We start from the raw sequence: 12,837 nt of genomic DNA, 5'->3' as shown, positions 1-12,837 counted from the left end.
AGAAGGGGAGGTTCAGGGCCACTCTGTGCAAAACCGGTGCACAGAGCAGGCAAGTATGACATGTTTGTTACTTATTAAAAAAAAAACCTTTACAATCACTTTCTAGACCAGCGGCATACCCATACGTTGCTGGACTTTCGTTATATATTGAGTGTGTTTTTGTTTTTTGTAAAAGCAATCCTAGCGGCTAATTAGCCACTGGTTTGCTTTTACAAGCCGTGGGAGGGGCCTTCCTCCTTTTCCCACCACCTTTCACGTCTCTATCTGGCCCTCCCGTCCCACCGGGGAACTTGAGAGTGCAGCCAGCAGTTCTGCTGGCTGACTATACAGCTGATCAAAGACCAAAACAGCTCCAATCAGCTCTATCGTCTAAGAAACCAGAAGCAAAGAGCATTTCATCACTTCTAGTTTCGCAGTTTAAACAGACCCTTAGGCAGAGCTTGCTGTGACGTCATCGCATAACCAGAAGTCTGCTGAAGGCCATCTTCCTTACTGGCCAAATTGTTTGCATATACAAGCCGCTGCGATATTGCTATATGTGAGTGTTTTACCAATTTTAATAAAGTCTGTGTGGAAGGTTTTACACTTCGTCGGATTCTCTTCTATTTATGCTTCAAATCTGATGGATGAACATTTGAGAGTTACAATGTAGAAATACTCGCCGATTCAAGCACAATTTCTGAGGAATACCCTGGAAGAGACCTCCACGGGATTATTATACGAAAGCGCTCCATGACCTTTCAGTAGTTAGAGGGTCATGGCTATCTGATAAGCCTGCATGGTGTTATTCGGTGGAGGTCCTTTCTAATTTTTCAGGATACCTTTCCTCCAGTCAGTATTACCTTTGGATGTGGCAACATTTTTCCACTATTGATTTCTGGAAACTTATATATTTTTTTAAACATTGAATATTTTTCACATTGGTACTTACTTGTGATTATTTCTTATGTCACCTACCGTATTTGCCGGCGTATAAGACGACTGGGCGTATAAGACGACCCCCCTACTTTTCCTGCTAAAATTTAGTGTTTAAGCTATACTCGCCGTATAAGACTACCCCTCTTCCAATGCACACCAGTGGCAGGAATAGTGCCCCATCATTGGTATCAGTGGCAGGAATAGTGCCCCATCATTGGTATCAGTGGCAGGAATAGTGCCCCATCATTGGTATCAGTGGCAGGAATAGTGCCCCATCATTGGTATCAGTGGGAGGAATAGTGCCCCATCATTGGTATCAGTGGGAGGAATAGTGCCCCATCATTGATGTCAGTGGGAGGAATAGTGCCCCATCATTAGTATCAGTGGGAGGAATAGTGCCCCATCATTGGTATCAGTGGGAGGAATAGTGCCCCATCATTGGTATCAGTGGGAGGAATAGTGCCCCATCATTGGTATCAGTGGGAGGAATAGTGCCCCATCATTGGTGTCAGTGGGAGGAATAGTGCCTCATCATTGGTGTCAGTGGGAGGAATAGTGCCCCATCATTGGTATCAGTGGCAGGAATAGTGCCCCATCATTGGTATCAGTGGCAGGAATAGTGCCCCATCATTAGTATCAGTGGGAGGAATAGTGCCCCATCATTGGTGTCAGTGGGAGGAATAGTGCCCCATCATTAGTATCAGTGGGGGGAATAGTGCCCCATCATTGGTATCAGTGGCAGGAATAGTGCCCCATCATTAGTATCAGTGGGGGGAATAGTGCCCCATCATTGGTATCGGTGGGGGGAATAGTGCCCCATCATTGGTGTCAGTGGGAGGAATGGTGTCCCAACATTGGTGTCAGTGGGAGGAATGGTGTCCCATCATTGGTACTGTAAAATGAAATAAAAAACAAGAAGCGCACCAGCCTTGCGCATTACCTCAGCGACCAAAATTTATTACTTGTAAAAAACATACTCACAAACAGCGAATAAAATCAGGCATGTAAGTCCTCTCAGGGACTTGAAGATAACATGAGTCCCATCAGGGGAATAGGTGTTCAGTACAGCTGACGCGTTTCGAAGGGAGTCCCTTCTTCCTCAGAGCTAACTGAACCATACGTGCACCCTCCTATATATACCCATATCTCTGGACTAAAAATAAGCCCTCCCTACCCGGGTTGGGCATTCTCAGGATAGTAGGAGGGGCCAAAATCTCATAAACTAACCATCAATATTTACAATGCCATTAGAGAGAGATATAACATATAAATTATAAAATGAATAAAATACATAGAGAACATAAAAAACCTATATAAAATATGTATCTTAAAAATATATATATATAAAAAAAAAAAAAAAAAAAAACCATATATTGCATACGCCACTTGGTGTGCATCTAATCCCTCAATTTGACTATGACACCAGAGGAGATAAAGGGACACTAACCCATGAAAATACAACAAGAGAACCACTATCTCCTTACAATTATAGAACAGCTCAGAACTGTCCTAGTTTTCACCAAGATTCTAACCATGTATCTGGTCATCCTAATTATATGGGCCCTAAGGGACCATTGGATGCGGATGGGCATGGCAATGCACATTCAGATCAAAATCAATTCCATTTTTTAAGGGAAGCGGCTGCGAACCATTCATTGTTCGCAGCCCCAGCAGATCAAACATTACCATCAATCCCCCCAAGGAAAAAGAGAGAAAGCGGACGAGACGAGGGAAGAGAGGGGGAAAGAGACACCAAAAGAGGAAGGAGATGAATAGCAAAGTTCCCCTCTCTACTATTAAAATCTATAATCTATCAAAATCGACTTTTTCCGACTCAGAACTTGAACTCCTGAAAAAGGGTCTTAATTTTGCACCTTCAAATCCACCTAACCTGTTTGAACTGTTTGTGGATTTAAACAAGTTCATTCGGAATTTGACAGTAAAGAGATTTTTTCTCCTCAAAAATGACAATACTACTGACAGCACCAACGGTGCAAGTCTTCCATTGAACTCTCCTGTCTTAGACGTTTCACTTGAAAAGCCTATTTTAAACATTCTTGAAGACCTCTACACGGAAGATGGTTTTATGGATAGTGATTTAGAACATCTTTCTCTCACAGAATTGGCGACTGTCTCTCAGGGAGAAATTATACATACGGGGTTTAAACCCAAGTCCTTGTTCTATCCGCATTGGGTCAAAGGTCATTTTGTACCTACTTTCTATGAGACAGTACTTGCGGATTTTAGGAAAATCTGTAATAGAAATGCATCCCCACAGAGACACTATCTACAACAAGATCCACTAAGAACCTCACTTAAGATCCTCAAAGAGAATAAGGATATAGTGATTAGGCAAGCAGACAAGGGAGGAGGTCTAGTCATTCAAGATCGTGACACCTATATTTCGGAGGCCCTGAGACTCCTCAATGACTGCCAAACCTATGAAATTCTACCCAATGATCCCACAGTCCAATACCAATCTAAAATTAAATTATTCTTAGAAACAGCACTAAAAGAAGAAATCCTTACCAAAGAAGAATTTCTCTTTCTTTTTGTTAAACACCCTACTACTCCATTCTTCTATCACATTCCAAAAGTACACAAGAATAAGGACAATCCCCCTGGGAGACCCATTGTCTCTGGGATAGGTAGCCTGACAAGCAATCTAGGCAGCTATATCGATTACTTCCTAAAAGATATAGTGGTAAATCTTTCATCCTATGTCAGAGACTCCAGTCACATACTGGATATACTGGCAGGGTACAAGTGGGAGGAGGGTTATAGATGGCTTTCTTTGGATGTGGTATCTCTATATACGTCCATTAAACACGAGCATGGTCTTCGAGCCATTCAGCATTTTCTAGCCACAAATTCATCACTTCACTATACACAAATGCAATTTCTATATAATTGCATTGAATTTGCCCTAGAGCATAATAACTTTTCCTTTCTGGATAATCACTATCGCCAGACACAGGGCACTGCCATGGGCGCAAAATTTGCTCCTAGCTATGCCAATATATTTATGGGGTACTGGGAAAAGAACTATATCTGGACGAATAACCCCTATAGTGCAAACCTTATCCTATATGGAAGGTATATTGATGATATTATCATCATCTGGAACGGTACAGATTCCCAGCTGGAGGGGTTCCTTAAACATTGCAGTAACAATCCGTATGACATCACGTTCACTCATGTTATTGATGATGATAATCTGGTCTTCCTAGACCTTGAATTAAGACATGATATAAACGGTCAGATATGCTCAAAAACATATTTCAAACCCACAGCGGGGAATTCATATCTACACGCCAAGAGTAATCATCATCCGCAATGGATTCGTAATGTTCCCTTCGGACAGTTCTGCAGGCTACAACGTACGTGCACTATGAAAAAAGACTACTTGGAACAAAGTCTGATCCTTCAAAAGAAATTTGAGGAGAAAGGGTATGATGCACAGCTTATTCAAACAGCATGTAATAAATATTTAGCCCTTTATGATAGTAATTCCATAGATTGTACTGTCGTGGAAGCTGGTGTCCATTCTGAGACCACGACTGACATTTGCAATACAAACGTAGTACGTTTCTGTACTAGATATAGTAACAAAGCCTGGGATATCAAACACACTCTGTCGAAAAACTGGAACATTTTAAAAAACGACCCTACTCTAGGGAAGGTACTTCCTGATAAACCCACATTAATTTTCAGGAAACCTAGGGATCTCAGGAGCATAATAGCGCCTAGCAGAGTACGTAAAAGGAACTACCAGCAGACTTCTAACCCAGGTCCATGGTCAGTGCTATTCGACCAAAAGGGCAGCTACAGATGTAGCGTTCCCAATTGTGGCACATGTGGAGTCATATGGCATCGGAAAAAAGATTTTTTGAGCACAGACGGCAGGAGATTTTCCATTAAACAGTTTATTAACTGTGGGACTTCTTTTGTCATTTATGGCTTAATTTGCCCCTGTGGCCTACTGTATGTAGGCCGCACCTCACGGTGTCTTAGGACACGTATTAGCGAGCACAAAAGTAATATAAAATTGGCAAAAGATAAATATTCAGTCCCTCGTCATTTCAAAGAAACACATCAGAGCAACTACGATGGACTGAAAGTCTTTGGAATAGAAGCAATCACAAAGGACTTAGATAGTGGGAGGAGATACCAAGAACTCTGTAGAAGAGAAAGTTTTTGGATCTTCACATTGGGTACCTTGTCCCCTAGAGGTTTAAATGATGACCTGGAGATTCATACTCTTATTTAGTCACCAGAAAGTATGAATACAATTAGTGACCTCTACTGTTCCATCCCTATTTTAGGTTGCGATTCAAATACATTTGATGTATCTAGTGTATTGAATGTATTTGAAGTATGTATATATATATATATATATATGTATACATAATTTATATATATATTCTCTGTATTCAGCATTACATATACTGTTATCAACAGGAATGTTCTGAGTGTAAGGAATATGGTTATTTAGTATTAGCCCTGATAGTAATAATTGTTCCACTCACTGCTTCATACTATAAGGATACATCTGCCCCCCTGGTTTTTTTTTTTTTTTTTTTTTCTTCTGCACATGCGCAGGTTAGGTTCACGCATGCGCAGTTAGGAGCATGGAGCAGTAGCGTGCGTTCCACAGGGTAAACCAGCAAGCAATGAGGGAAGTTCATGTCCTCCTTATGCAGCTGACTACAAATCCCCTTCATCAATGGATCGGGTAACGCATGCAGCTGCCTGGTGATATTTAGTTATATATATAAAATATACACAGCATCAGGATTGAAGGTGGGAGTGTGGATGTATACGTCTGTGAGTGTGTAAATGTATATACATGTGGATCTAAGAGCTCTGATCTAATCCTCTTCATTATCTGATCATGAAACGCATGCAGCTGCCTGGTAGTAGAAAATACAAAAAACACACAGCTCTGGGTTGAAGGTCTGAGTGTGGGTGGATTTGACTATATGGTTGGACATATATATATACATGGGGTTGTGACACTATGGTCACTTAACCATCAAAATATCCGGTGATTAACAATCTGTATTAAGAACCTATGATTATTGTCACATTGATCGCTATATTTCCATCCAGCGTTATGACAAGCCCTCTGGATGAAGTATCCATGGGACACATTGTGCACTAATGCAACACGGAACATGACAATGTTTCATAACTGTGGAAGACCATTATCTCCTCTGGTGTCATAGTCAAATTGAGGGATTAGATGCACACCAAGTGGCGTATGCAATATATGGTTTTTTTTTTTGTTTTTTTTTTTGTTTTTTGTTTTTTTTTATATATATATATTTTTAAGATACATATTTTATATAGGTTTTTTATGTTCTCTATGTATTTTATTCATTTTATAATTTATATGTTATATCTCTCTCTAATGGCATTGTAAATATTGATGGTTAGTTTATGAGATTTTGGCCCCTCCTACTATCCTGAGAATGCCCAACCCGGGTAGGGAGGGCTTATTTTTAGTCCAGAGATATGGGTATATATAGGAGGGTGCACGTATGGTTCAGTTAGCTCTGAGGAAGAAGGGACTCCCTTCGAAACGCGTCAGCTGTACTGAACACCTATTCCCCTGATGGGACTCATGTTATCTTCAAGTCCCTGAGAGGACTTACATGCCTGATTTTATTCGCTGTTTGTGAGTATGTTTTTTACAAGTAATAAATTTTGGTCGCTGAGGTAATGCGCAAGGCTGGTGCGCTTCTTGTTTTTTATTTCATTTTACAGTGCTGATTGGGCTTCCCCAGCCTTGGTTTGGAGCTGCACAGCCCTTTATGCAGTGGTGTTCGTTCTCCCCAGGCCTGGTTCCATCTTGTGCCACCTGTCTGAGTCTTGGAGCGCAGGAGAATTCTTTTTCGGTTGTCCCATCATTGGTGTCAGTGGGGGGTGGAATAGTGCCCCATCATTGGTGTCAGTGGGGGGGGGGGAATAGTGCCCCATCGTTGATGTCAGTGGGGGGGAGGAATAGTGCCCCATCGTTGGTGTCAGTGGGGGGGAGGAATAGTGCCCCATCGTTGGTGTCAGTGGGGGGGGGAATAGTGCCCCATCGTTGGTGTCAGTGGGGGGGAGGAATAGTGCCCCATCGTTGGTGTCAGTGGGAGGAATAGTGCCCCATCGTTGGTGTCAGTGGGAGGAATAGTGCCCCATCGTTGGTATCAGTGGGAGGAATAGTGCTCCATCATTGGTATCAGTGACACCAATGATGGGGCACTATTCCTCCCACTGACACTTGCTGACCCTGTTCTCGTATGGTGCTGCTGCAGCCAGCATATGTGGTTGCAGCAGCACCTCTACACTGACCACTTACCTGCTGGTCCTGCACTCGATTTTCGCGGGGCCGCTCGGCTCCACCCCCTCGCCGGTGATTGGCCGCCTGTGTGCCTTTCCTGAGCTACAGTTCTGGCGGCCAATCACTGGTGAGGAGGCAGAGCCGAGCAGCCGCACGAACATCCAGTGGCCGAACTGAAGGCGCAGCCGCGCTTCCTGGACCGGATCGTCGTGGGACCGGAACCAGGTAAGAAACAGCCGCTGCCCACCCCTGTACTTAGTGTCCCTTCCATTGGGGGAAGGGGGGGGGCGACGGCGGCAACGCGCCGCCCCCCTAAAAAGTGTCAGTATGCCGTATACCGGCGTATAAGACGACCCCCGACTTTTGAGAAGATTTTCAAGGGGTAAAAAGTCGTCTTATACGCCGGCAAATACGGTATATTTGTTTATATTGTTATATGATATAGTGCAGCACATTTTTCACATCAAATGTCATACTTACCTGCTCTGTGCAGTGGTTTTGCAAAAAGCAGCCCCGATTTTCTTCTTTTCAGGTCGCTCCCCCCCCCCCCCCCTCCAGGTGCCCCTGGCTCCTCTCTCCTGCCAAGAGCCCCAACAGCAAGCATCTATGGAGCACCTTTCTCTCCTCATTGACGCACTGGCTGTGATTGACAGCAGCGGGAGTCACCTGCTCCCCCTGCTGCCAATGAAAAGGGAGAGTCCCTGGAGAGTCGAGGCTCTCGTGCACATTGTTGGATCGCAATGGGGCTCAGGTAAGTATTTTTATGGGCGGGGGTTGTTGCACATAGAAGATTCTTTACCTTCATGCATAGAATTCATGATGGTAAAAACCTTGAGCCTTTACAACCACTTTAAACCTTGCCCTTTAGAGAAGTTGAAACTCACCACCCAGTACAAAGGAATAATGGTGTATAAACCAGTGAAGCCACTGGATTTTGCTGCTAATGAAAATCTTCACTATGTCTGGTCTAAACAATCCTTTCTTCTCCTTTCAGAAGTCTACCAGATGACAGGGATCAGTGATTAACAAGAAGAAGGCAACAGGTACAGCAGAAAGGGGTTATAGTTTGCCACACATATATTACCCTTGGCAACTACAACATTCCAAAAGGATGTAAGCTTCAAGTACTTAAGTTCCATTGTCCAAACAAGTATCACAGAGAGTAGTCATTTGTTCACAAAGAAATTGTGAAATCCAAATTCTTATCTAAAGGAAAAAAATCAAGTGCTTCGCTGTATAGCTTCTGACCAAGGTGTTGTACAGAGCTGAAATCTGGATACTTTCAAAACAAGATGAAGTGTAATCTTGGGTTCAGCAGTTGCACAGAAAGTTTTAAAAATGTATGGCACAACATTTAAACAAAAAAGGCAGAACCAATTTTGATTGTTTGGCAACTTTCAAATTGTAAAACCATATACCAAAGCAGACATAGATGGGCAGATCATGTCACTCAAGTGGATGAAATTACACTAACAAAACATTTCTTGTAACTGTGCTAGGAGGAAGATGCCCAAGAGAAAGATCTAGCCTGCAATGAGATCACCAAACTACGCAAAAAAAGCAGTAGGTGGATTGGTGCTCTACTGCAATGTCTGGATGAAAAGCAAAAGCTCTGAGCAGGTAGGCAGATTTAGGCAGGCCATAGACAGGCCGTTTATCGGCCGATAAACGAAAAATCGGTCGGCCCCGTTGACGATGCTGCCACCCATGTCCACGAAAAACAGTTGTTTTTCGCGGATTTTCCAGCATGACCGATAAAAATAAATGAGGAGATCCGCGAAAAACGTCTTACGGGCTGGCCCCATTAACGGCATGATTATTGGCCGATTTTTCATGCGGATGAAAATTCGGCCGATAAACGACCCGTCTATGGCCTGCATTATTATAGGAATTTAAATGTTAGCAACTGCATATAATACATAATAGGATTTTGTTTTCTATTTCAAAGATAAGCAATATTTGTACATGCATTTAAAAACATAAAACGTAACACTGGAAGTTTTATTCCTACGCACATAAGCACATGTTCTGAATTTAATTTAATTAATGAATCTCTGAATTATATACAACCTCCTGTTAATTAACCCTCAGCCTTAAATAAGTCATCACCTGAGCATTTCTGTCCTGCGTACTGCATCCTGCAGTTCCATCAGTTTCTCTTTGTACTGGTTCCTCTCCATCAGCACACGAGCCATTTCTGCTCTGGTGAATCTCTTTCTTTGAGCTGCTGGAATATCAACCTAGGAAATAGTTTTGGTGACATTTTTTAGTCCCCTTTTTGATGAGGTTCTCCACAAAAGTTATTAGCACAGCAATGTTCTATGATGTTACATTGTTTCTCAGTCTTTATACAAGTGCCTAAACACCTGAAAGCCTGTCAGCAAAGACAGTCAACTGCACAAATTATTAATGAAAAACTAAAAAAAGAAAACTAACGTGCCTCAATGTACTTCAAGAAAAATATTTTAGGGCAGTCTTCCAAACCTGGGGACTGAAAACAAAAGTGGGAAGGGCAATGTCCTCATTAGGTAATACCTTGTCCCTTTGGAAAACCAAAGTAGGTTCTCTGCAATATAAAGTTGCCAGTTGAGACACTCATCTAGCTGAGGTGATAGCAACAAGGAACACTACCTTGTGAGTCAGAGCAGAGAGAGGATGTCTGTAACACTCAAATGGGGGCTTCTGAAGCACCAAAAGAACCAAATCCAAATCCCTCAGAGGTAGAAAGGATTTGGCCAGAGGAAGTGTATAGTGCACAAGTGTCCTGATCAGGGAGTGGAAAGCCAAAGGCCTCTTGAAAAGAATGGCAAGAACGGAGATCTGGCCCTTGATAGTACAAAGGGTCAAACCATGGTCCATGCACAACTACAATGAAGAAGGACTCCATCCCACAGATAAAATCCTTGGGTGAAAGCCCCTAGACTTACAATATGCAAAGTAGGATAACACTTTCAGAGAAGCCATTGTCCATTATAACTTAAGCTTCAACAGCCATGCCGTTATGGCCAGTGACTGAAAAGCAAACCTGTCTAAATTGAGCCAACTGAGAAAATATGTGCACCAATTGTCTACAATGGGCATGTCAACCCTGACTGAAACATTTTGCTCTCCTCGGACCAATTTCTTGTTACTTCCTTATGATTGCTGTATGCCACTGCCATGGTGTTGTCCAACAAAATCTGAGGCGGATGACCTGACAACAGGTCAGACCAAATCGCTCAAAGCTCCATATATTTGCTGTATATTGGTTGGGAAGAGACATTCCTGCAAAGACCATGTCCCCTGTACTGACAGAGTGTCTAGGATTCCCATGCAGACCAATGGGCTGGTGTCCATTGTCAGGATTTTCCAAAAACATGGGGAGAAACTAAGTCTGAAGCCACCAGGCCAGGACAGCCTGGTCCTTTTCAAATGAATTGATCTGTCTAGAGACAGGACAGATTTATCCCACGATGACAGAATGTTGCGCTGCAGATTTCTTGAATGAAACTGAGCAAACAGGATTGCCTTGAAAGTAGCCACCATCATTTCCAAGACTCTCATACAGAAGTAGAAGGCTGAACAGAGGGTCATCAAAAGACATAGACTTGAGACCTCAGAATTTGAAGTTTCTCCTGGGAAAGGAACACCCTGGTCTAGTAAGTGTCCAGGACCAGCCTCAAACATTCAAAGCTACGGGTTGAAATCAATGACAATTGAGATCGGCCAGGTGCTAAGACCCAAGAAGACTGGATGTAAGAAAAAAAGAGACAGAACAAAACTAAAGCTTGTTAACCATCTCTTGCACTCAAGCATCAAGTATCCAAGAATTTAAAGCATCCGTAAAGGCCAATAGATGTCCCGCCAATCTGGAAAGTGGAAGCACACTTTATACTGAGGAGGGCTTGTTGGTGGATTTAGTATGTGACCTACCACAGCATTACGGGGAAATCATTGTTGGGATGTTATTCAACTCATGTTTGTGAGTAGTTTTTTATTGGAGATTGAATAAATGTGGATTTTAGCAGAGTCACACTATCGGTCTTTTTTTTCCTATCCTCTGGCTGAGCGGCAATTGCTCATTAAGATTCACCACTAAGTGTGTACACTTTTTACTTGCTGTCACAAGTAATATGGAAGGAGTGCTGCAGTAAGGAGGAATATATCAACACAAGCATAATTGCTTTTCATTACATAGATAAGCCATTCAATCTAGTGAGTGTTAGTGGATTGGGGGAGTTTGTTTGAAGCAGGAGGTATTGTGGAGTAAAGTCTTCAAGCTTCTTACAGTCATTGAAAGCTCATGAATCCACTTGGTGACCTGATTGGGAAGATGGACTCATAACACATTGCTTGTGGACTTTTTCATTAATCTTTCACTTTATTTTTCAGTGGAATGGACTTAATACTTTATATATAATTTTATCACTTTTATGTTATGTCATTATTGTATTTACTTGTACTGCCAAAGGTTTCAAAATAGAATCAGACTTGTTGCAGCTTCAAGTGCAGTAAGCAAAGGACAGCCTCAAGGTAGGAAGCTAGGCCTCGAGTAATCTTGGAACCTGGGCAGCTAGCAAATAATGCTTTGGACAAGAGGGCTGAGTGCCTTTGACAAAGTGTCATTGCAGGAGGACAATAGGAACAGGTCTTAGATCAACCTTCCACATAGCTGTTACAGAAGGAGAAGCAATGGGCAAATGTTTCCTTGATGCTCTCTGGCAGAAATTAGGCAGCAGAGTGAGCGTACGCAATATAATAAATCCTGATTGAGGAGAAAAAAGTTGCTAGAAAAAGTCCTAAATCAAAAGGTGTTCGCCCTAGCAAAGGAGGCATGATGGTGATAGGAGGAGTTATACTTTGGTCTGGTCTACAATTTTTTTTGTGCCAGTGTTCAATCCTCCTTTAAGTAGTAATATAAGAGATTTAAGACTACCTGTGTCTCTTGATGGACAAGAGAGAAATGTAAACTCTACACAGTAGAGTGGTGCAGATAAAATGCTGTGGGTCTGTGAAATCACAGCACCAAGCCTATGGAAATAGTTTATGAATCTATGCAGCCAAGGTTTTACATCTAAACCACCTCTGTATGGCATTCTCTGCATAATATACTGTAAATACAGTATACACAAACATTTTTCAGTGGTAAAAGTTCATGGAAGCGGCTGCAACTGCTAGCCCTAAGCCCCTTTCTAAATATTAATTTGTTGCGAACAGCATACAGTAGGATAAAGATGGGAGATGGGGATCTGTGTCAGCGTGGCTTGTAGTACATAATAGCTATCATGACATAGGACACCCCCCCCCCCCCATCTTCCTCACTCAGTATGCTACTGACACCTAATGAATGCACCGCTCATTCCCATGCAGGTTGGGCAAGGAAGTGCAAGGAATCACCTGCAAAGATTAACCTATTATCATAAACTGTTTTTGTGCACACCGTATGTATTGGTATCCTTTTGCATGTTCATTATTCTTTGAAAACTTTCAAAAATTCAGTTCTTATAGCATGCAGCTTTCAACTCAACTGCTTAATGGAAATGTATCAGCTTCATCATATTGCTGATATACAGCCCAACGCACAGACATGTGATATAGGAAGTTTCAAA

At 42.3% G+C, this 12,837-nt stretch overlaps 1 protein-coding gene across 1 annotated transcript in view; it reads right to left on the bottom strand.

Moving 5' to 3' along the window:
• The window catches only part of LOC149451108 (C-Jun-amino-terminal kinase-interacting protein 4-like), a gene marked incomplete at its 5' end in the record, with an annotated part of 69,545 nt that overhangs the window by 54,158 nt on the left and 2,550 nt on the right, over positions 1-12,837 (bottom strand). The window contains one exon of the mRNA XM_089690934.1: positions 9,359-9,489. Within this exon, the coding sequence (XP_089547060.1) occupies positions 9,359-9,489 (131 nt within the window). The remainder of the gene's footprint in view (positions 1-9,358; positions 9,490-12,837) is intronic.

Source organism: Staurois parvus, unplaced genomic scaffold (genome assembly GCF_062004578.1).
Source record: "Staurois parvus isolate SC_StPar_1 unplaced genomic scaffold, SC_StPar_1.0 ptg000548l, whole genome shotgun sequence".
NCBI lineage: Eukaryota > Metazoa > Chordata > Amphibia > Anura > Ranidae > Staurois > Staurois parvus.
This window is presented reverse-complemented; position numbering and strand designations above follow the sequence as displayed.